Here is a 20,183-nt window from a genome sequence, read left to right as displayed (position 1 = left end):
CTGGCCAACATAGTGAAACCTGGTCTCTACTAAAAATACAAAAACTAGCGAGGTGGTGTGGCATGCACCTGTAATGCCAGTTATTTGGGGGGGGGCTGAGGCAGGAGAATTGCTTAAATCTGGGAGGGAGAGGTTGCAGCGAGTCGGGATCACACCACTACGCTACTCCAGCCTAGGCAATAGGGCCAGACTTAGTCTCAAAAAAAAAACAAACAAACAAAAATTTATGCTGTCATAAAAAACTAGACCTTTCATTTCCCAACTCTGAGCAATGCCTGGCTCAGGGAATAGTGGTCTTGGGGCGGGTACCTGTACTTTGCTTTTCCAAGCTAACTCAAGAGCGTTAAGGACAGAGGTTAATACAAAGAAAATAAGAATCCAGGCAGGGGTCCAGTGAAAATGAAGCCTGGCAGCTTCCTCTGTGCAAGGCAACAAGAATAGAAACTATGGAGAAACCGTCCAGTGGAGGCGCAAGACTATGAAGACATCAGCTCCATCCTGGCAGGGAATTTTTGCCTGTTTTTGTAGGCACCTTCAATAAGTATTTGTGGTTTGAATGACTGGAATGAGAACAACAAAAAGGGAAGGAGGTCAAGATTCAGTTATTGATCATCTTAGTGTGAAAGGGTTGATGAGGAAGAAGGAACAATGAGTACTTTCTTTATATTGCTCTGTGTATTTAACCCATATAATCCATGGGTATGTATTACTTTCCAATTTAAAAACAGTAATTTTTTTTTATTTTTTGAGACACAGTTTCACTCTGTCGCCCAGGCTGAAGTGCAGTGGCACAATCTTGGCTCACCACAACCTCCACATCCTGGACTCAAGCAATCCTCAATCCTCGTGCCTCAGCCTCCCAAGTAGCTGGGACTACGGCGTGTGCCATCATGACTGGCTTATTTTTGTATTAGTAGTAGAGAAGGGCTTTTGCCATGTTGGCCAGGCTGGTCTCAAACTCCTGACCTCAAGTGATTCACCCGCCTTGGTCTCCCAAAGTGCTGGGATTACAGGCATGAGCCACTGCACCTGGCCTAAAAAGATTAATTTAGATGTCAATGTAGATTTTTCTGGTGGGAAAAAATGAAGGGAACATATATACTTTCTGTCTTTAACCTACTCTGTGGATTCAAGTTTGGCAAGATGATGCAAAGATGAAAACTGAGGGAAAGCAGATGGTAATATTTAGGGCTAACTTTTTCTCAGGAGATCTGATAATCTACAGACATTTACATTCATGTAGGGAACTCGCAGGAAGGAAGTGAATACGGCTAATGTCATGATGTGAAAACTGGACCAGAACTCTGAAACTTCCTGTGGCCTCTTCTTTTAGAAACCAAAGATCTTATGCTCAGAGCTTTCAGAATCGTGGTTGCTGGTTCTTCCCACTTACTACTGACAGCAGGGCAAAAGTTTGCTGTAAGGGCATAACATGCTTTAAGATGACTATCTATAGACTTGCCTCTTTTTAGGATAGACTACCTACCAGCTCTGCTTAGACTCCCAAATGTAATGAGATTTCATAGCAAACCATTATCTAGGCTGGATGTGGTGGCTCACACCTGTAATCCCAGCACTCTGGGAGGCTGAGGCAGGCGGATCACTTGAGGTCAGGAGTTCAAGACCATCCTGGCCAATATGGTGAAACCCTGTCTCTACAAAAAATACAAAAATTAGCTGGGCATGGTGGCAAGTGCCTGTAATCCCAGCTACTCAGGAGGCTGAGGCAGGAGAATCGCTTGAACCCAGGAGGTTGTAGTGAGCCAAGATTGCACCACTGAATTCCAGCCTGGGCGACTCCCTCTCAAAACAAACAAACAAAAAAACACATTATCCAGTCAAGACATCATTCCTAAAAAACAACCTAGGGTCTATATCTGGTATTGGGTAGACACTAAACCTAAAGATCAACCACTGAGATGGAGATTTCCACGAGGCAGGAATTTCATTCTACAGCAAATACCACATTGAGATTCTATTAATTCTTTATATTCTAGGCATTAAGTTGGTTTTCATGAGGGCAGGCCTAGATACAGGCTAAGTAATACAGTCGGACTACCCCAAGGCCAAGAAATCAGGTTACATATTGCTCTTCAAAGTGTGCCGCTCTTGATATCTACAGTACTCCAACTTTATCTTGTTGAACTTTTGCCAGCAGAAATGACAAAATCAGGAAAAAAAGTAAAGGTTAAGGAGAAGGCAGCAAAGGTAAGCATGAGTTACCTGCACTGGCTCCAGATACCGCTTTGGAAATGGCACTGCTGGAAATTGCTCTGTTTCGCTTCATGATATCTTCAAATTCGGCTTCACTTACTGTAGAGGGTGGAGGGCCCGAATCTCGGCTGTATAGAGAAAATACCATCCTTGATTGCTCACACCCCTTATTATTTTTACTGTATTCTACAATACTTTTGTAATTTTGGCATAACACACAACAATGCTAGACATCTGTAGCATTCACAACACCTGCTCCAGCATTTAATTTAAGTACCTTTAAAAGGGGTATAAAGGACATGGTTTGGGTCAAGTGGTTAAGATGCAATCAAAACATCAAATGAAAACACTAACAAATAGTAAACTACTTCCCAGGAGTCAATGCTGTGACAACAGAATGTCCATAAGGGAAAGAAGAAGGATTCAGTGCTCACTTTCTCAGGGAGAATACAATGCTTAACACACTTGTTAACCCTGGCTCAAATCTGAAAGGAACAAGATAGTCCTTACCTGCCATGGTGGTTATAGGGGGCAGAGGCCTTCATGTAAGTATCTGGTGGAGGCCCCACTGTAGCATTTGGTGGGGGGAAGAAGGCTGGATTGAGGTGAAGGGCAGGTGGGATGGCCCCAGGGGGAGGTACAGCAAGATGAGGAGGTAATCGAGGAGGTGGGGGCATGAGATGCTGGTAGTGGATACCAGGAGGAGGAGGAGGGACCCCAAAACTTGAGGAGAGAGGTGGTGGGGGTGGAATTGGTGGTGGGGGCAGACCCATCAGGGGAAGGGCTGAAGGAGGACGATTGAAGTAGGGCAGCACACTGGGGGGCTTATCCACACGAGCAGATGAGGGTACAAGGTTCTCAGAGGGTGTGGCCCGTCCATCAGCAGAGTCACTAGAATCTCGGGAATGGGCCCGTGGAGGTATTCCTATGAAGCAAAACAGAACTAACGTTACTGCCCAGGCTTTACACAAACCCATAGGACCAGTTCATCCCTCAGGAGTTATCAGACACCCTACAGAGGAAGGTGACTAAAGTGGCTAAGAAGGTAAAATCATCTGCCTTTTCTTTGGCTTCAGAGAAGGTCAGAAGCAACTCAGTAAAGACATTAAATCCAAAAAACAGTATTGTCCTAAATCCTGTCAAAGAATGTTTTTCATCCAGAACTCCAGAAGTGCTTCAGAACAGATTTAATTTATCCTTACATATATGTTCTATTTTTAAATGTAGAAGGATCCTGACAGCCCACGAGAAAATGACAGTATTCACTGATGTTCAGGTGAATTGCAGTTGACTTGAAAACCCACATCTCCTGAAGAGTTCAGGACCTCCCTCCTTAAACTAATACTAGTTAACCTCTTCCTGTCGCACACTTAAAATGTTCTCTTTGCCACAGGGTGTTGGCTAGGGAATTTAGGGGAAGAGAGGGAGTGGCAGGAACTGGATGGCACTTCTATTTACATACTAAAACCAGTAATCAGGGTGAGAAAAAGACATGCATAAAGACTAAACAATTGAAGGTTAAGTGAAAGAAAAATTGGGAGATAGGCCAATAAAAGATCTGCCCACAGCAGGAGCACATGACACACAGCTGACAGTAAGGATGCTTAGCAAAAGCTTGCTACAAACCATGTCTCAAATCTGGGGAACTCCTGCTACATTTCAATGGCCAAAATCCTCTACTCCTCAGGGCAGCCTAACAGGAACATCATCACCACATGCCAGTATGGTGCTGTGCACAACAGGAGCTCAGAACATGTTTTAAACAGCTGGAAGCATGGATTCTGACCCTGTCAAGTCACTTGATTAAACTTGTTCCTTCTCTCCAGTTTAAGCCTGTTAAATGTGGAATCCAACAGAACAAGATCACATGGCCCTAGGGGAGTCTTAGAAATAGAAAGATACCATTGGCAGCAAGTGTGGAGGGAAAGAGTGCTCCTTAAACTAGAACATGATAGTTAATCCCAGCTCCTGAGTAAAGCCTAAGGTGGAATGAATTATGCTGACAACCTCCTAGACTTCTCTATTACAGAAACAGTGTCAATGCTGTCTTATTCTTCATGTCTCAAACACATGGCAACTGGCTCTTTCCTAGAGTTCTCTCAAACTGAAGAACAAAAAGGTATTAGGCAAGTGTCATCTAACAGCTAACCACTTTCCCAGCTACTACTGTTGTCACATCTGCAAGGATTCTATTTTTTATCTATGGCTACAAGTCCCAAGAGGCAACCATTTTTATGCAGAGGAAGTCCACCAGCTTTACTTAGTGATTAACAGAGCCCAGGTCCATCAGCACGACAGAGAAAAACTGCACTCAGTTACCACAATCTTTTCAGCAAAGAATGGTAACATGAAAAGCAGTTGAATAGAAGTAGGAATGTTATTCCCAATACAACTGTAAAATTACGTACCTAAGGAAGGTCAGCGGTGAATTACAGAAAGACTCCAAAACAGAGGGGACTTGAAAATACTTGTCAAGGAAGAAAAGTGTGTCCTTTCTAACATGGAGCAGTAAGAGTTCACACCCAATCTATCTAGGCTGTCAATCTAGTTAAAAGAACAGCTGTTCCTATGCAAAAGTGAAGTGGTCCTATTTCTACCTGGAGGATAAACCCAATCAATACAAGGCACTATTTTGAGAGCTGGACCTAAGCAGTGACAGAAGATCGGTGATGAAACTTTGCTGTTCCTCCCACTGTAGCAAAAGAAAATAAGGGTGGCTGACTGTCTCAGGGAGGGCCTTGCAGGGTGGCTGCACTTTATGAGGTCAGGAAAATCCAAGGTCTAGTCCTCAGGTTTCTCAGATTCAGAAACCTGCTTCAACCAGGGTGACTAGGCCGTAGGAGACTGATACATGCTAACCAAACTCACAAGAGACTGACTCATAAACCAGCACACCAATTTATTAATTTACAATGAGAAATATAACTGCCAAGCAGACCAGAGTACTTGTGTCGGCTGGTCAGCGCATTCTCTTCCCAGTAGGAGACCCTAATTGGGAAACCAAATTAGCATAAGAAAGTGGCTTAGTGAGTACAGTCGAAATAAAGAGAGTAAGATGAATGTAAGGTACACTGTCCTCAAACTAGGGTAGTCTGGTGTAGTTTTCTTTTTTTTTTTTTTGAGACTCACTCTGTCACCCAGGCTGGAGGGTGGTGGTGCAATCTCAGGTCACTGCAACCTCCACCGCTGGGGTTCAAGAGATTCACCTGCATCAGCCTCCCAAGCAGCTGAGATTACAGGCATGTGCCACCATAACCAGCTAAGTTTTGTATTTTTAGTAGAGACAGGGTTTTGCCATGTTGCCAAGGCTGGTCTCCAACTCCTGACCTCAGGTGATCTGCCCACCTTGGCCTTCCGAAGTGCTGGGATTACAGTGTGAGCCACCACGCCCAGCCCCTAACTCTCCCACCCCGAGACGGAGTCTTGCTCTGTCGCCCAGGCTGGAGTGCAGTGGCCTGATTTCAGCTCACTGCAACCTCCGTCTCCCGTGTTTAAGCAGTTCTCCTGCCTCAGTCTCCCGTGTAGCTGGGATTACAGGCATGTGTCACCACACTCAGCTAATTTTTGTATTCCTAGTAGAAATGGGGGTTTCACCATGTTGGCGAGGCTGGTCTCGAATTCTTGACCTCATGATCCACCCACCTTGGCCTCTCAAAGTGCTGGGATTATAGGCGTCAGCCACCGCGCCCGGCCTCTAACTTTCTTTACTAATGGGATATACCTGCCAAGCAGACTAAAACATTTGGTAATCAAAAGAGCACCCTCTCCCCTGGACAATGCTGGAGAAATATTGTTCAATTCTTGTTCTCCTACACTCCTCTTGGTTGATTCCTTAGAGTATCCTTCCAATGAACGTTTATGAAAAGATTATAGGCACCTTTTAGTTACATTTTAGGGTGGCTGCTTCTTGATAATTTATAGAGAGGCATGTCTTAAAAATTAAGCCCATTCACCATATGCCAATTTTTAGATAGAAAGAATTTAGAACTGATGGAACTTTAAATATCATGTCACTAGTCCAGATGGGGAAACAGGCCCTAAGCAGTAAAGTGACTTGGCCAAGGTCACACAATGAATTATTGGCAGAACCAAACTACAACCTGAACCTACTTGACTCCCAGCACAATGCTCTTTCTTCTATACAGACCTATCTTGGGGACTACTTGTCGACCACGACACCACTTACAACCACCATCACCCTCCCCCAAACTCATCCACACTGTAGGCTGAGCCTACACCACAGAAAACAAACCCACAAACATCCCCCCCTTCATACAGATGGTCTCCACGTACCCCCTCTTGGGACTCGGACACACTCACGTTTCCGAGCCTGTGCCTCAAACTGTGACAGGTTCTGCCGGGTGGCCGGCCTCACGTCCACTTTTTCTCCATTAAGAACTTTTCCTGGTAGGAGTTCCAACAATTTGTGGACAGAGTTTTCAGAGGCTACCACCACCTCAGCATACCTTAGGAAGGAAAAATTAAAAATGAATGAAATCTGTAGACAACCAAGAGAAGAAAAAAGAAATTCTATTTTTAGTAAAAATCGATAAAGCAAAGGACATCTTGCTAAACTAAACACACACACACAGCACTACTAACAACAAAGAGCCTAAATCTTTGCTTTTTTTGGAATTAAAAATCAGTATTCTTCGCCCCTTAAGAGATGCATGTTCTACCACATTGCAGCTAGGTCCCTTTCTAAGGCAGTTTGCCAAAACCAAGGCATTAAAGCTGGGCCAGGGGTGGGAGGGATTAAAATTCAGGGCCAAAATATAGTGCTGATCTGTTATCCCAATGGTTACAAATTAAAAGGGGCTTCTCAAATCCAGACCTCACCCTTTGGACTGGCCATTTGCTCGATTCTCTGCAAATTTCAACTCCACCACATCATAGACTCCTATAGAGCGAATAACCTGGATCAGCTGCTGGTCTGTGGTCCACTGGGGCCGGCAAGATGGAAAAGGAAGAGATGTCAAGAGCTATACCCCCGCCTGCCAATGTCCCAGACCCTGCCCCCCAAACCCAGGATTCTAGTCACAACTAAATCCCCCCAGAGGAAACTCAAAAGCCTGGCAATATTTCAGTTAGTGCAGACTTTTCTTACTGTCCTCAGCCATACAGAAGTCCAAACCCACTTACCCCCAATCCCCATCTTTAGAGATTGAGAAGATTAAAACTTATTGTAACTTTGACTGCCATTTGGGCTGGCTGGTCATCAGTTCAAACACTGACAGCTAGCAATTTTTTAATTATAGATCTGACAGGCTAGAGTTGACCATTGCCAGAACTTCCCCACAGTAAATATATTTTCTAACTCGGAAAAACCACCCCCACCACCAGCCCCAAAACATGACAAAATAACTTGCAGAACAACAGTCACCACCTACCCCAAGTATACTAGAGTTATCAAGGTCTTTAATCCCCATCACCCACCATTATCACAGGACCATCTAATGACCACCAAGAGTTCAAGGTGTTCACTCTGAAATCTCGTCCCACAGATGACCCTGCTAGACATAAAGCCCCAGGGTCAGGGGCAGTAACAAGATGGCAGAAAAAGCAACTACCCACTTAATCATTGCTTTCTTCGGCACCAGTACGTCCTCAGGATAGTTCTCTTTCAGAGATCAATCCAACCTGATCCCAGGAAAAAGAAATCCAACCCCATCAGAGCACAAAACAGTGCAACAATGGTTTCTGAAAATGCCATCACCTCCCAGTGCTCTCCCTCCAGCCCACCCATAAGCATTTTTGGTTACCCACACTCACCCAGGAGAAGCTGCCCACATAGACGGCAGCTCGTCTATTACGCAGGCCACTGTAGGTATACAGAATTGCAGGGGTCTTGTTGTTGGGCTTGGGAGATGGCTCCTGGCGAACAGGAGGAGGTGGCTCAGTGCTGCTGCTTCTGTCATCTGAGGGCTGTGAGGTGGCTGTCAGCACATCATCATACAGGTCAATCTGATCTGTATTGTTGAACTCTGGGTCCTAAGAGATGAGGAGTTGGCAAAGGTAGGTTTGCAAACTTCATTTTGTTCATTCTGTTTCATTCTAGTTTATTACAATCCAGTTAAATACTTGATAAAACATGTACAAAACTTCCTTGTCCTACCCTAGGAAACAAGGTAAGAAAAACCTCCTGTTGAAACTGTACCACTTAATTCAGATTATGTACATTTTTTTTTTCTCTCAAGATTCTGGTAACAGTCTGTAAAGTTTATGGCTTCAGCCACTGGCAAGAATCAAAAGGCACTGGGTGATTAAGCAAGCAAAGGAAGAATGCATAATGAGATGCATGGGCTGCTGTGATCAATAAGGTCAACTTCTAAAGACCACATCTAAGATAAGCTAATGAAAACTTATTTTCAACATCTTATGCTATTTCTAAAATCAAGTGTTACATAAAATTCACTAGTCTATTTAATAATAAATTTATTCAGAAACTGAATACAGAGAAAAAGCATGAAAGTGGGTACAAAAATGCAAAAAAGATTGGGAGTTATTGATTTAAATCCCTTGATTGGTACAAATGATTTAGGAAAGCTCTAAACTCATTGTATACAATCCCATCTTTCCATCAGAGAAAATAAAAAATAAATAAAAGGGAAGGGAATAACAACAGTGGTTTTCCCCTACTAAGTTCTATTTCTTAAATGACATACAGACCCAATGCATTACCATGCCATGAATCTAGGAGACGTACTTTTTTTTTCTGAGACAGGGTCTCACTTTGTCACCCAGGCTGGAGGGCAGTGGTGCAATCACAACTCACTGCAACTTCAACCTGCTGGGCTCAAGTGATCCTCCCACCTCAGCCTCCAAGTAACTGGGGACTACAGACATGCGCAACCATGCCCAGCTAATTTTCAAATTTTTTGTAGAGACACGGTTTCACCATGTTGCCCAGGCTAGTGTGGAACTCCTGGACTCAAGTGATCCACTGGCCAAGGCCTCCCAAAGTGCTGGGATTACAGGGGTGACTACCATGCCCAGCCGATTTTCAATGATACACAAAAAACAGTTAAAGTTCTCTAAAATATAAGGGCCAGAAAATACGACAAGAACCTATATCATAAACTGTATCACACAGTAAGCATTTATAATATGAATATGTATTACAGAAGATGTGCAAATTATACATTCTGCCTATGTGATATATTACTATATACCAAAACCCCTAAAACTACTACTACTACTACTACTACTACTACTAGTACTACTAGTACTACTACTACAACAACAACAACAATATGGGACCTTAATGTTTAGGATTTTACAGGCTGGGTGCAGTGGCTGACGCCTGTATCCCGGCACTTTAGGACACAGAGACAGGCAAACTGCTCGAGCCCAAAAGTTTCAGACCAGCCTGGGCAACGTGGTAAAACCCTATCTCTACAATAAATACAAAAATTAGCTGGGCATGGTGGCACAAAACTATAGTCCTAGCTACTCGAGAGGCAAGAGGATCACTTGAGCCCGGGAGGTTGATGTTGCAGTGAGCCATGAGTGGACCACTGCAGTCCAGCCTGGGCAACAGAGTTAGACCCTATTATTAAAAAAAAAAAAAAAAAAAAAAGTGTTCAGGATTCTAAAACGTAATTATCTCAGAGAAATCTTTCTATTTTTTTTTTTTTTTGGAGACAGAGTCTTGCTCCATTGCCCAGGCTGGAGTGCAGTGGCGCCATCTTGGCTCACTGCAATCTCCGACTCTTGGGTTCAAGCGATTCTTCTGCCTCAGCCTCCTGAGTAGCTGGGATTACAGGTGCATGCCACCATGCCCAGCTAATTTTTGTATTTTTAGTAGAGATGGGGTTTCACCACGTTGGTCAGGCTGGTCTCGAACTCCTGACCTCGTGATCTGCCCACCTCGGCCTCCCAAAGTGCTAGGATTACAGGCGTGAGCCAACATGCCTAGCCTCAGAGAAATCTTTTTAAGGATTAGACAAGTATTTTATTTTTATTGCAAGAATTAGACAAAACATTCAAACAATGCTAAAGACAATGCTGCCAAAATGACAGAGACAGCAAGTAGTTCAGTGTTTTAAGGATGCTACAGCACTTTCACATTGCTATTCTTTTAAAGAGGGAATAAAGGAGACACCTAAGTTGGGCCACTTGTCCAGTACCCTGAAGAAATACTTTCTTCAAGGCAACTACAGACAGGTGACTCCCATAACTTTCTCCCTCCAATATCACGGCAAGAACTGCTAATTCTGAAGTGATCTGAAGAAGACTCACTAAAAAATTTACTCTTAGACCAATCCTTGTATTATAAGAACCTTTGGAAACAATCTTTTAGTGTTTTAGTTTATGTGAAGTACCGTGGAAGAAAATGCACACTAAGAGAATAATCTTGGGTTGTTCTGACAGAGAAGGGGGAAAGATTCTACTTCCTAAAGCATATAAATATTTTCAAATATTACAAACACTCTAAAAAACCCACCAGGAGGGCTTAACCCTTGTAAAAACGTTAGAAAAAGAATAACAAGAGAGAATAAACTTTTACAGGGCAACTTAACAAGAAAAGGAATCAGTGAGGCAAATAAGCACAGGAAGCTTGTTCCATGTGGTCAAACCCGTAAGAAAGGATCGTACACAAAAAGGATCAGCATGTAAAGAATGAGGAGAGAAGCTAACACTGCAGAGGACAGGGTGGATAATAAAGTAAGATGAGGTCAGCTAGGGCTAATAAGTGGGAAAACATTTTATGTGTAAGTAATCACCATAAAATATTTCATAGCTCTTATGTTTCAAAACCATCCCAACTCTAGACGAAATCACTCTTCTATTCATGTACCAGGTATGGTGAGTTGCTTCTGTGGTTCAAGGTAGAGAAAGGATTTATATACATCACTTGATCTATCCAATGCTCAAATCCTTAGAAAGCACTACTTCACACCAAGATTCTCCTTTTTTTCTGAGATAGAGTGTCACTTTGTCACCCAGGTTGAAGTGCAGTGGCGTGATCTCAGCTCACTGAAACCTCTGCCTCCTGGGTTCAAGCCATTCTCCTGCCTCAGCCTCCCGAGCAGCTGGAATTACAGGTGTGTACCACCACATCCAGCTAATTTTTGTATTTTTAGTAGAGATGGGGTTTCACCATGTTGGCCAGGTCTCGAACTCCAGACCTCAGGTGATCCTCCCACCTCAGTCTCTCAAAGTGCTGGGATTATAGGAATAAGCCACCGCACCCAGCCTTCTTTTTTTTAAATCAAGGATTTTCAAATGAAACTTAAAGGGAATAAGGAGACACATCATCTCGGATAATCAAATGGAACCAAATTGAGATTCCCTTCCATGCGGTATCTGTAATTCAGATATATGTGTCTAAAATTTCTAATGTAAAAATTATCACTGAAAATTGAGTAGTGGACTAACATGCAGATTTGGACAGCTCAGAGACCAAATGCATCACCAGGAAACCCTTCATACTATAAGCTTAGGCAACCAATCTACTGTTTTAAGATCCCTTAAAGAATAGGATAAACTAGATCCTGGAGGATCTTGGTATGGCTACCACTTTTAGAAACAAAAGGACTGAATGAATACAAAATTATCACAAGATTTAAATGGTCTCTGTGGGCCACAGAGTCTCAGTTCAAAGAAGTTGGTGGGAACTGCACAGGGCAAGACTGTTGAGGGCTCTACTGAAGAAACAAGGTATCAAATTGTTTGGATTTTAATCCCCCAGCATCACAATTCATTTTACTTGTTCAGTTAATAAAACAGAAACACAGTTAAGGGCCAGAGATTTTTCTCAGGCGATTTATGCAGTGATAGATTAAAGTAAAATCAAATTCTATAAATTAAGTGAAAAGTACATTTTACATGCACTGATGTTCAAAGTTTCATTCCAGGGAGATTAAACATGAAACATATATCTAATATTCAACAACTATCTCAAATAATTTTGTGTTCAATAGCACAGAAAGAACTGTGACTGTCTCATAGAAACTTCTTGCTTCTCTGTAAACAAAAGAGAACGTGTGTGATTTTCAATTTAAATAAGATCTTCTCCACTTGTCTGCTCAATGTTCCTACCCTCCACCCTCTTCTTCCTGATATCCCACTGAGGGAAGTAACTAGCCTAGGATTTATTTTTCTCAGAGCAACCAACTTGATACCATTGTTTCTTTTTCTTTTTTTTTTTTTTTTTTTGAGACGAGTCTCACTCTGTCGCCCAGGCTGGAGTGCAGTGGCCAGATCTCAGCTCACTGAAAGCTCCGCCCCCTGGGTTTATGCCATTCTCCTGCCTCAGCCTCCCAAGTAGCTGGGACTACAGGCGCCCGCCACCTCGCCTGGCTAGTTTTTTGTATTTTTTAGTAGAGACGGTGTTTCACTGTATTAGCCAGGATGGTCTCGATCTCCTGACCTTGTGATCCACCCGTCTCGGCCTCCCAAAGTGCTGGGATTACAGGCTTGAGCCACCACGCCCGGCCCCATTGTTTCTTTTAATTGTAACCAAGGCTTAATAAAAAATTTTGGCTTTATAATGACTATTTCCACAGTTCTCACTTTACACCCTCCTTGTCCTTCTTTGTACATTGCCATTGTCCACCACCCCTACCCACTAGGAGTGGCATCTGTTTTGAGTACAGAGACCCTTTTTTTTCCCTTTTACTTCACTAGTCCTGGCACAGTGCTTAGCAAACACAAGTAACTCAATAAATAAATATTTGTTGATGGACGTAAGGAAGAGAACTGGGCACACTATGCAAAGCCTGTCTCAGTATGAGAAGCCAAGACTCCCAGCAGAACAACTGATCTCAGTCACCTTTCCAGAGTTCTCCCTGGTCCAAGAGAGCCAGTGTGAATCCCAGGACTCCCTATGTTACAGGAATAAAGTAGCTCTGGCAAAAAAGGCTTTTGCAGCAAGTGCTCTAAGAGATCAGGGAATAAGCACCATAGGGTTCCATCTAGGAAAAATATTAATTTTCCTTGGGGAGCAAAATGTACACGAAGGGCTTCCTGTGCATAGGCCAGCCTGGGGCAAAATTGGTAACATTCTTAAAACATTCTAAAACACAATTTGTACTGGGTGCCTTCAGACTAAGCCAGCTTCTAACAATTGTAGCCAAAGTTTTTTTTTTTTTTTTAATAATTTCTGTAGGTTCCAGATGACACGCTAACTTTGTCAAAAATAACTAATTTGCATGTGTGTGGGCGGGGAAGCACTTATCTCATCACCTTCCACAAAACATAAGATATTCAATATGCACACTTTCTTCAGCTTGCCCATTGTCAAACATTGCCTGTTGGATATATACATCTATTAAAGTCTACATACTATCTTTAGCCTGTCTTAGACCTGTAAAAAAGTCCTTTTTAACAGAGGAGACCAGAGAACAAACTGTCGAAGTCAATAACTTCTACTCTAACAAAGCAGTACCACTGGACAATGGATTCTGCCTATTTCTCAAAATGAAATGAATGGCACCATTATCAATCCACAGATAAGAAATTAGAAGGGGAAAAGCTTTTCATTAATAACAGAGAAGGCGGCTGGGTGTGACGGCTCACACCTGTAATCCCAGCACTTTGGGAGGCCGAGGTGGGTGGATCATAAGGTCAAGAGATTGAGACCATCCTGGCCAACATGGTGAAACTCCATCTCTACTAAAAATACAAAAATTAGCTGGGCGTGGCGGCGTGCACTTGTAGTTCCAGCTACTCAGGAGGCTGAGACAGGAGAATCACTTGAACCCGGGAAACGGAGGTTGCAGTAAACCAAGATGGTGCCACTGCACTCCAGCCTGGCGACAAAGAGAGACTCTGTCTCAAAAAGAAAAAAAAAGAGAAGAACTAAAGAGCGCTCTTGTTATCTTAGTGGGGGAAAAACATAATCTGCAAAAAGTCTGAACTGGGCAGAGTGGCTCACACCTGTAATCCCAACAGTTTGGGAGGCTGAAGTGGGAGAATCACTTAAGCTCAGGAGTTGAGAGACCAGCCTAGGCAACACAGCAAGACTGTTGTTTTTTTTTTTTTTTAAGGTAGTAAAAGTCTGATTCAAGTGAATATGGAAAACAATGATTTTGTAACTAAATTAACATCTGGAACTTTTCTCTTTTATCCATAACTATTGTATTTAAAATTAAAATTTTTTTTTGCCATGCACAGTGGCTCACGCCTGTAATCCCAGCACTTTGGGAGGCCAAGGCGGGCAGATCACGAGGTCAGGCGTTCGAGACCAACCTGGCCAACATGGTGAAACCCCATCTCGATTAAAAATACAAAAATTAGCCAGGTGTGGTGGCCCACGCCTGTAGTCCCAGCTACTCAGGAGGCTGAGGCAGGAGAATCGCTTGAACCTGGGAGGCAGAGGTTGCAGTGAGCCAAGATCGTGCCATTGCACTCCAGCCTGGGTGACAGAGAGACTCCGTCTCAAGAAAAAAGAAAAAGAAAAAAAAAAAAAAAAGAGGAAAATTCATGTATTTAAGACAATCAGCAGCTATATTTAAAGGACCACAGTTAACCAGAGTAGAGACAAGAAACCTGCCATTAAAATGTATAATTGGTGAAGCTGTATAATGGGTACAAAGCCATTACATTATTCTACTTTTGTGTATGGTTTATAATTTCCATGTTACAAATCCATAATGCATCAAAAAATAGAGTTTAATGTAAACTTATGCCAAGTGAAAAATAAATGGCATGTATCCACCTCTTCTGTTGCCTCATATCAAAGTCAGGGTCCAACCAGGGAACATTCCTTTTCTAGCCCATTCACTACATGCTCTTACCAGGTCCTTATGTGTACCCACTGGAAGATGCAAATGGGAAGAGCCAGCTAAACTTATGTAGAATGGTGCTGAAAATAACCCAGGCAAGGTATTAGTAAGTTTTCAATAGAAACTTTGGAACATTCTTGAGAACTGACTTCAAGACTGAAAAACTGAACTGCATGGAAGATTATTCCTGAGAGAATTTTTCTTGTGTTTTTAAGAGTCAGGAGGATCTTGCTCTGTTGCCCAGGATAGCATGCAGCAGCCCAATCATGGCTCACTGCAGCCTTGCACTCCTGGGCTCAGGGAGTACCTCTTGACTCACTCTCCAGAGCAGATGGGACTACAGGCACAAGCCACCACATCTAGTTGTGTGTGTTTTTTTTTACCCTTTTGTAGAGACTGGGTCTTGTTATGTTGCCTTGGCTGGTATTGAACTCCTGGCCTTAAGCACTCTTCCCATCTCAGCCTCCGGAGCAGCTGAGATTACAGTCAAGAGTCACCGTGCCCAGCTCTAGACAAATTTCTGTATAATGGGCCGGGCGCGGTGGCTCAAGCCTGTAATCCCAGCACTTTGGGAGGCCGAGACGGGCGGATCACAAGGTCAGGAGATCGAGACCATCCTGGCTAACCCGGTGAAACCCCGTCTCTACTAAAAAAAAAATACAAAAAACTAGCCGGGCGAGGTGGCGGGTGCCTGTAGTCCCAGCTACTAGGGAGGCTGAGGCAGGAGAATGGTGTAAACCCAGGAGGCGGAGCTTGCAGTGAGCTGAGATCCGGCCACTGCACTCCAGCCTGGGCAACAGAGCGAGACTCCGTCTCAAAAAAAAAAAAAAAAAAAATTTCTGTATAATGTTCCCTGGTACAATAAAAACAAATCCAACTGAGGGTATGTGCATGAGTCTATATCTGTCTTCTAAATGGCGTGTCTAACGTCTTTACCCTTTTATTCCCTCTAGAAAGACTAAAGTTAATCAACACAATTTATTATACCAAAATGCCTGTGGACTTCTCATGACTGGAGTCAAACTACTCATAAAAGCAAGTAAAACTTAATTGGAATGGAGTTGAAACTAAATGTTAAAGTTATCTTTTCTACTTTGTTTTTGCACTGTTTCGGTGGAGGGGACTATACTTCTCCAGCTGCAAGCTGAGAATGTAAAGGAACAAGTATCAACACTGTCCTCATGAATACTGTAGCAAATGTACTTTTGATTTTTAAGGGTGGTTAGTCTGACATCCAACTTTGGCTTCCTGGGGAGTAAATTCCACAGGTTGATTCACCATTGTATTACACCTGCTTTTTATTTGCTCTTAAATCAAAGCCTTTAAAATTAAGCCTGGAGCTTCAAATTAACATAAAGAGGAAAGGAGTGTAGTCTTTAAAGTTTCTGCAGGGGAAAAATTTCAGACCGGATAGACGTGTGTTCAAGTCTAGGACTGGTACAGCTTGAAACCACTGCCAGTTTGCTGAAAATGATTCCTCAGATGATCAAGGAAAATCCCAAAGCTCCTGATGACCCCTCACCTGGTTGAACTCCTCGTCAGCATATATATCAATCAAGTCCACTCCTTCTGACATGGCTCCGGAAGGAAGATCGCGAGCCCGGAGGATGGACAAAGTAAGGAAGATGCCACTGCGGGATTCGGAAAAATGCAAGAATTAGAAGGCAGGAGGGTCCTGGCCTGGGAGGAGGGCCATGGTTGCTAACCTCCCATCTCCAGAGACGCAGCATCCTAGCGGCCCGAGCTCGGCCCCACCCGCTCCGCTCCGCCCCGCCCCCGGCCTCGCGCCGCCCCCAGCTCTCCCAGGCCACCGGGGGTCGCTGCCCATCACCCTAGGGCCCGACCCGGGTAGCGCCGCGTCGGCGCCGCAGCTGCCTATGGCGCGACGGAAAAGTCCCACCTTCGGCTCCTAGGGGCCCTAGGACCGCGTTGCGAAGAAAGACCGCGGCGAAGCCCGCAGCCCGTGTCTGTCGCACCTGCCTAGGCCCCAAAGCGGCTCCGGCCAGGGACCCCGGGTGTCAAGCTACTCCAGCCACCTCTGCTCCCCACCCAGGCCTACTCTTCGCCCCCAGCTAGGCCCGCCCCGCTCCCTCCCCACACACCCGGCCCGGCGCTCTCTCTGCCCCCTCCCTCAAAGGCCAGTGCCTCCCTCCGCCCGCAGACTCCGGCCGTCCCATCTCAAAGACCCCCTCCCCGCCTCAGCACCGGCCCGGACCCCTCTTCCGGCCCAACCTGCCCCCGGCCGCGCGCCCCCGTTACCGGGAATATGGCGGCGGCAGCGGCGAGTCCGGACTAGGCCCGAAGCGCGCGAACCGCTCTCCGCCCCAGGTCCCGCCCCCCCGCCGCCGGCGTCACACGCACCGCCACTTCCGGCATACGCAAGGACGCACCTTCCGCCTCAGGTCCTCCGCGGCTGCCGTAGTCGGCTGGCCGTGCGGCTAGGAGTTCCCGGAAGTGCCTGTGCAGCCGGTTTCCGGTGCAGGTGGGGAAAATGGCTGTGTCCACAGTGTTCTCGATTTCATCGCAGGTAAGGAGAAAGAACGTTCTAGCGTCCGGGGCGGGCGGCAGCGCGGATTACGCTTTGTCTTCTTCTGTGGTCTCTATCTTGGGGAGCGTTCGTCTGCCCGATAGCCTAGGGCAAGGGCAGGCCCAGGGAGAGGCCGATTCTGCAGCTCAGGAAATAAAGGTCGCTTCCATTCTTTGGTGAGCCTACTGTGTGCCAGTCTGAAAATAACTGCTTAAACGATAAGTCATCTTCCAAGACTCAATTCACCTCTCACCTACGTCCCAGGCGGGGTTAGCCCAACTTCCTCTGGGCGCCCCTTCTCCCCGTTCTTTAGTCTTTAATGCCTTTCGTGGTTTCACATAGTATCTTGAGCTCTTTGTTTTGTTTATAACGGACATAAAATAATTGTACGTGTTTATGGGGGTACAGTATAATGTTTTAATACTTGTGTACATTGTATAATCAAATCAGCGTAGTTAGCATGTCCATCACCGCAAATCTTTATCATTTCTTTGTGGTGATAACTTTTCAAGATCTTTTTCTAGCCATCTTGACATACACAGTACAGTGTTATTAGCTGTAGTCACTCTAATATGTAGTAGAGCACTGGAACTTACTCTTTTTTCCTATCCTGCTGTTACAAAGTAACTTTGCCTCTATCTTCTCCTCCTACCCCCATCCCTATCTTTATTCTTTTTTTTTTTTTTCCCTATAGACCCAGGGACTTGATCTTTATTCTTTTTTGACGTAGGCGTTTACACCATAAACTTCCTTCTTAGTACTGCTTTTGTCGCATCTCATAATTTTGTATATATTGGGTTGTAGTTTGTCTCAGGATGTTTCCTTTTTATTGGTTTTTTGTTGTTTTCCTTTTTTTTTTTTTTTTTTTTTTGTAGAGACAGGGTCTCACTATGTTGCTCAGGCTGGTCTCAAACTCCTGGCCTCAAGTGATCCTCCCGCCTCAGCTTTCCAAAAAGTGCTGGGCCACCATTCCCGGCGTGTCTCAAGATATTTTCTAATTTTCCTTTTGATGTCTTCTTTGACTCATTGATTATTCAAGAGTGTGTTGTTTAATTTCCACTTATTTGTGAATTTTCCAGCTTTTCTTTTGCTGTTGATTTCCAGGTTTTAATAAAATGTCTCTTGTACCGCATATAATTGAATCTTTTTTTAGAAATTCATTCAACCATTTCTTTTGATTGGGGAGTTTATTTTATTTTATTATTATTATTATTATTATTATTAATTTTTTTGAGACAGAGTCTCGCTCTGTTGCCCAGGTTGGAGTGCTCACTACAAGCTCTGCCTCCCGGATTCATGCCATTCTCCTGCCTCAGTCTACCGAGTAGCTGGGACTACAGGCGCCTGCCACCATGCCCAGCTAATTTTTTGTATTTTTAGTAGAGACTGGGTTTCACCGTGTTAGCCGGGATGGTTTCAATCTCCTGACCTCGTGATCCACCCACCTTGGCCTCACAAAGTGCTGGGATTATAGGCGTGAGCCTCCGCGCCTGGCCTGAAGTTCGAGACCAGCCTGGGCAACATGGCAAAACCCCTTCTCTACTAAAAAAAATTTGCAGGTGTGGTAGTGCACACCTGTAGTCCCAGCTACTTGAGAGGCTGAGGTGGGAGTGAGTCTGAGAAGTCAAGGCTGCAGTGAGCTATGATTTTGCAACTGCACTCCAGCCCGGGCATTAGGAGTGAGACCTTGTCTCAAAAAATAAATAAAATAAAATAGGGAAGTACAATTATCCCTTTGTATCCATGGGATGACTGTTGTAGAACCCTCTGTGGATATCAAAATCTGCAGATGCTCAGTCTCATATAAAATGGCATAGTAGTTGCATATAATCTACACATATCCTTTCTTTTTTTTTCTTTCCTTTTTTTTTATACTTTAAGTTCTGGGGTACATGTGCACAACGTGCAGGTTTGTTACATATGTATACATGTGCCATGTTGGTGTGGTGCACCCATTAACTCGCCGTTTACATTAGATATGTCTCCCCCACCCCACACATCCTTTCATATGCTCTAAATTATTTCTAGATTACTTATAATACTGAAAACAATGTCAAGACTATATAAATACTTGTTATACTATATCTCAGTTGTTTTTTAATTGTTGTACTATTTGTTATTTCTTTTGAGTATTTTTGATCCACGGTTGAGTGTGCAGTTGGTTGAATGTGCAGGTGTGGAACCCACAGATGTGGAGGGTCAACCGTGCTTGCTGTTGCCATTTTGTAAACTGTTCTCTGTCTTACAACTTTTTTGCTCCTCTTTTCCACTCTTGTCATCCTTTGTATTTCATTGACTTTTTTTTCTTTTTGTAGTCACATAGTTTGAGAAATGAATTTCTCATTTTCTTGTATGTCTTACACAGGTATTTCTTTGTGATTACCGTGTGGCTTATGTAAAACATAACAATCTGTTTTGATTGATAACTTAATTTCCATTGCATACAAAAACTCTGCTGTTTTATGACCCCTTTTATGTTATTGGTGTCACAAATTACATCTTTTATATTGTCTCCATTAACAAATTTTTATAGTTATTTTTATACTTTTGTCTTTAATATCTATACCAAAATAAAAAGTGATTTACATACCATAGTTACAGTATTATAGTATTCTGTACTTGCCTATATATAGATATTATATATATATATATTTGAAAGAGATAAATATTTTATATAAATATATATATATTTTTTTTTTTTTTTGAGATAG

General features: G+C 43.6%; 2 protein-coding genes across 8 annotated transcripts in view; one reads left to right on the top strand and one right to left on the bottom strand.

The window, feature by feature from the left end:
- Positions 1-17,335, bottom strand: part of CPSF7 (cleavage and polyadenylation specific factor 7) — a 29,039-nt gene extending 11,704 nt beyond the window's left edge. The window contains exons 1-8 of one of the 7 annotated variants that reach the window (XM_023189519.1): positions 17,205-17,283; positions 16,468-16,576; positions 7,987-8,205; positions 7,651-7,727; positions 7,054-7,157; positions 6,508-6,680; positions 2,725-3,139; positions 2,224-2,342 (exon numbers count right to left, since the gene is read on the bottom strand). In XM_023189519.1, the coding sequence (XP_023045287.1) occupies positions 2,224-2,342; positions 2,725-3,139; positions 6,508-6,680; positions 7,054-7,157; positions 7,651-7,653 (814 nt within the window). In that variant the 5' untranslated portion in view covers positions 7,654-7,727; positions 7,987-8,205; positions 16,468-16,576; positions 17,205-17,283. Of the gene's footprint in view, positions 1-2,223; positions 2,343-2,724; positions 3,140-6,507; positions 6,681-7,053; positions 7,158-7,650; positions 7,728-7,986; positions 8,206-16,467; positions 16,577-17,204 lie in introns of all 7 variants that reach the window. The other 6 variants (XM_023189520.1, XM_023189522.1, XM_023189515.1 and 3 more) reach the window with 6 other exon arrangements.
- A 4-nt stretch (positions 17,336-17,339) lies between these two features.
- SDHAF2 (succinate dehydrogenase complex assembly factor 2) overlaps positions 17,340-20,183 on the top strand; it is an 18,379-nt gene continuing 15,535 nt past the window's right edge. The window contains exon 1 of the mRNA XM_023189524.1: positions 17,340-17,472. Within this exon, the coding sequence (XP_023045292.1) occupies positions 17,437-17,472 (36 nt within the window). The 5' untranslated portion in view covers positions 17,340-17,436. The remainder of the gene's footprint in view (positions 17,473-20,183) is intronic.

The sequence above is a fragment of the Piliocolobus tephrosceles genome, chromosome 13 (genome assembly GCF_002776525.5).
Source record: "Piliocolobus tephrosceles isolate RC106 chromosome 13, ASM277652v3, whole genome shotgun sequence".
In the NCBI taxonomy this organism is placed as follows: domain Eukaryota; kingdom Metazoa; phylum Chordata; class Mammalia; order Primates; family Cercopithecidae; genus Piliocolobus; species Piliocolobus tephrosceles.
The sequence above is the reverse complement of the archived record's forward strand: the minus strand, read 5'-3'. Positions and strand labels throughout refer to the sequence as shown.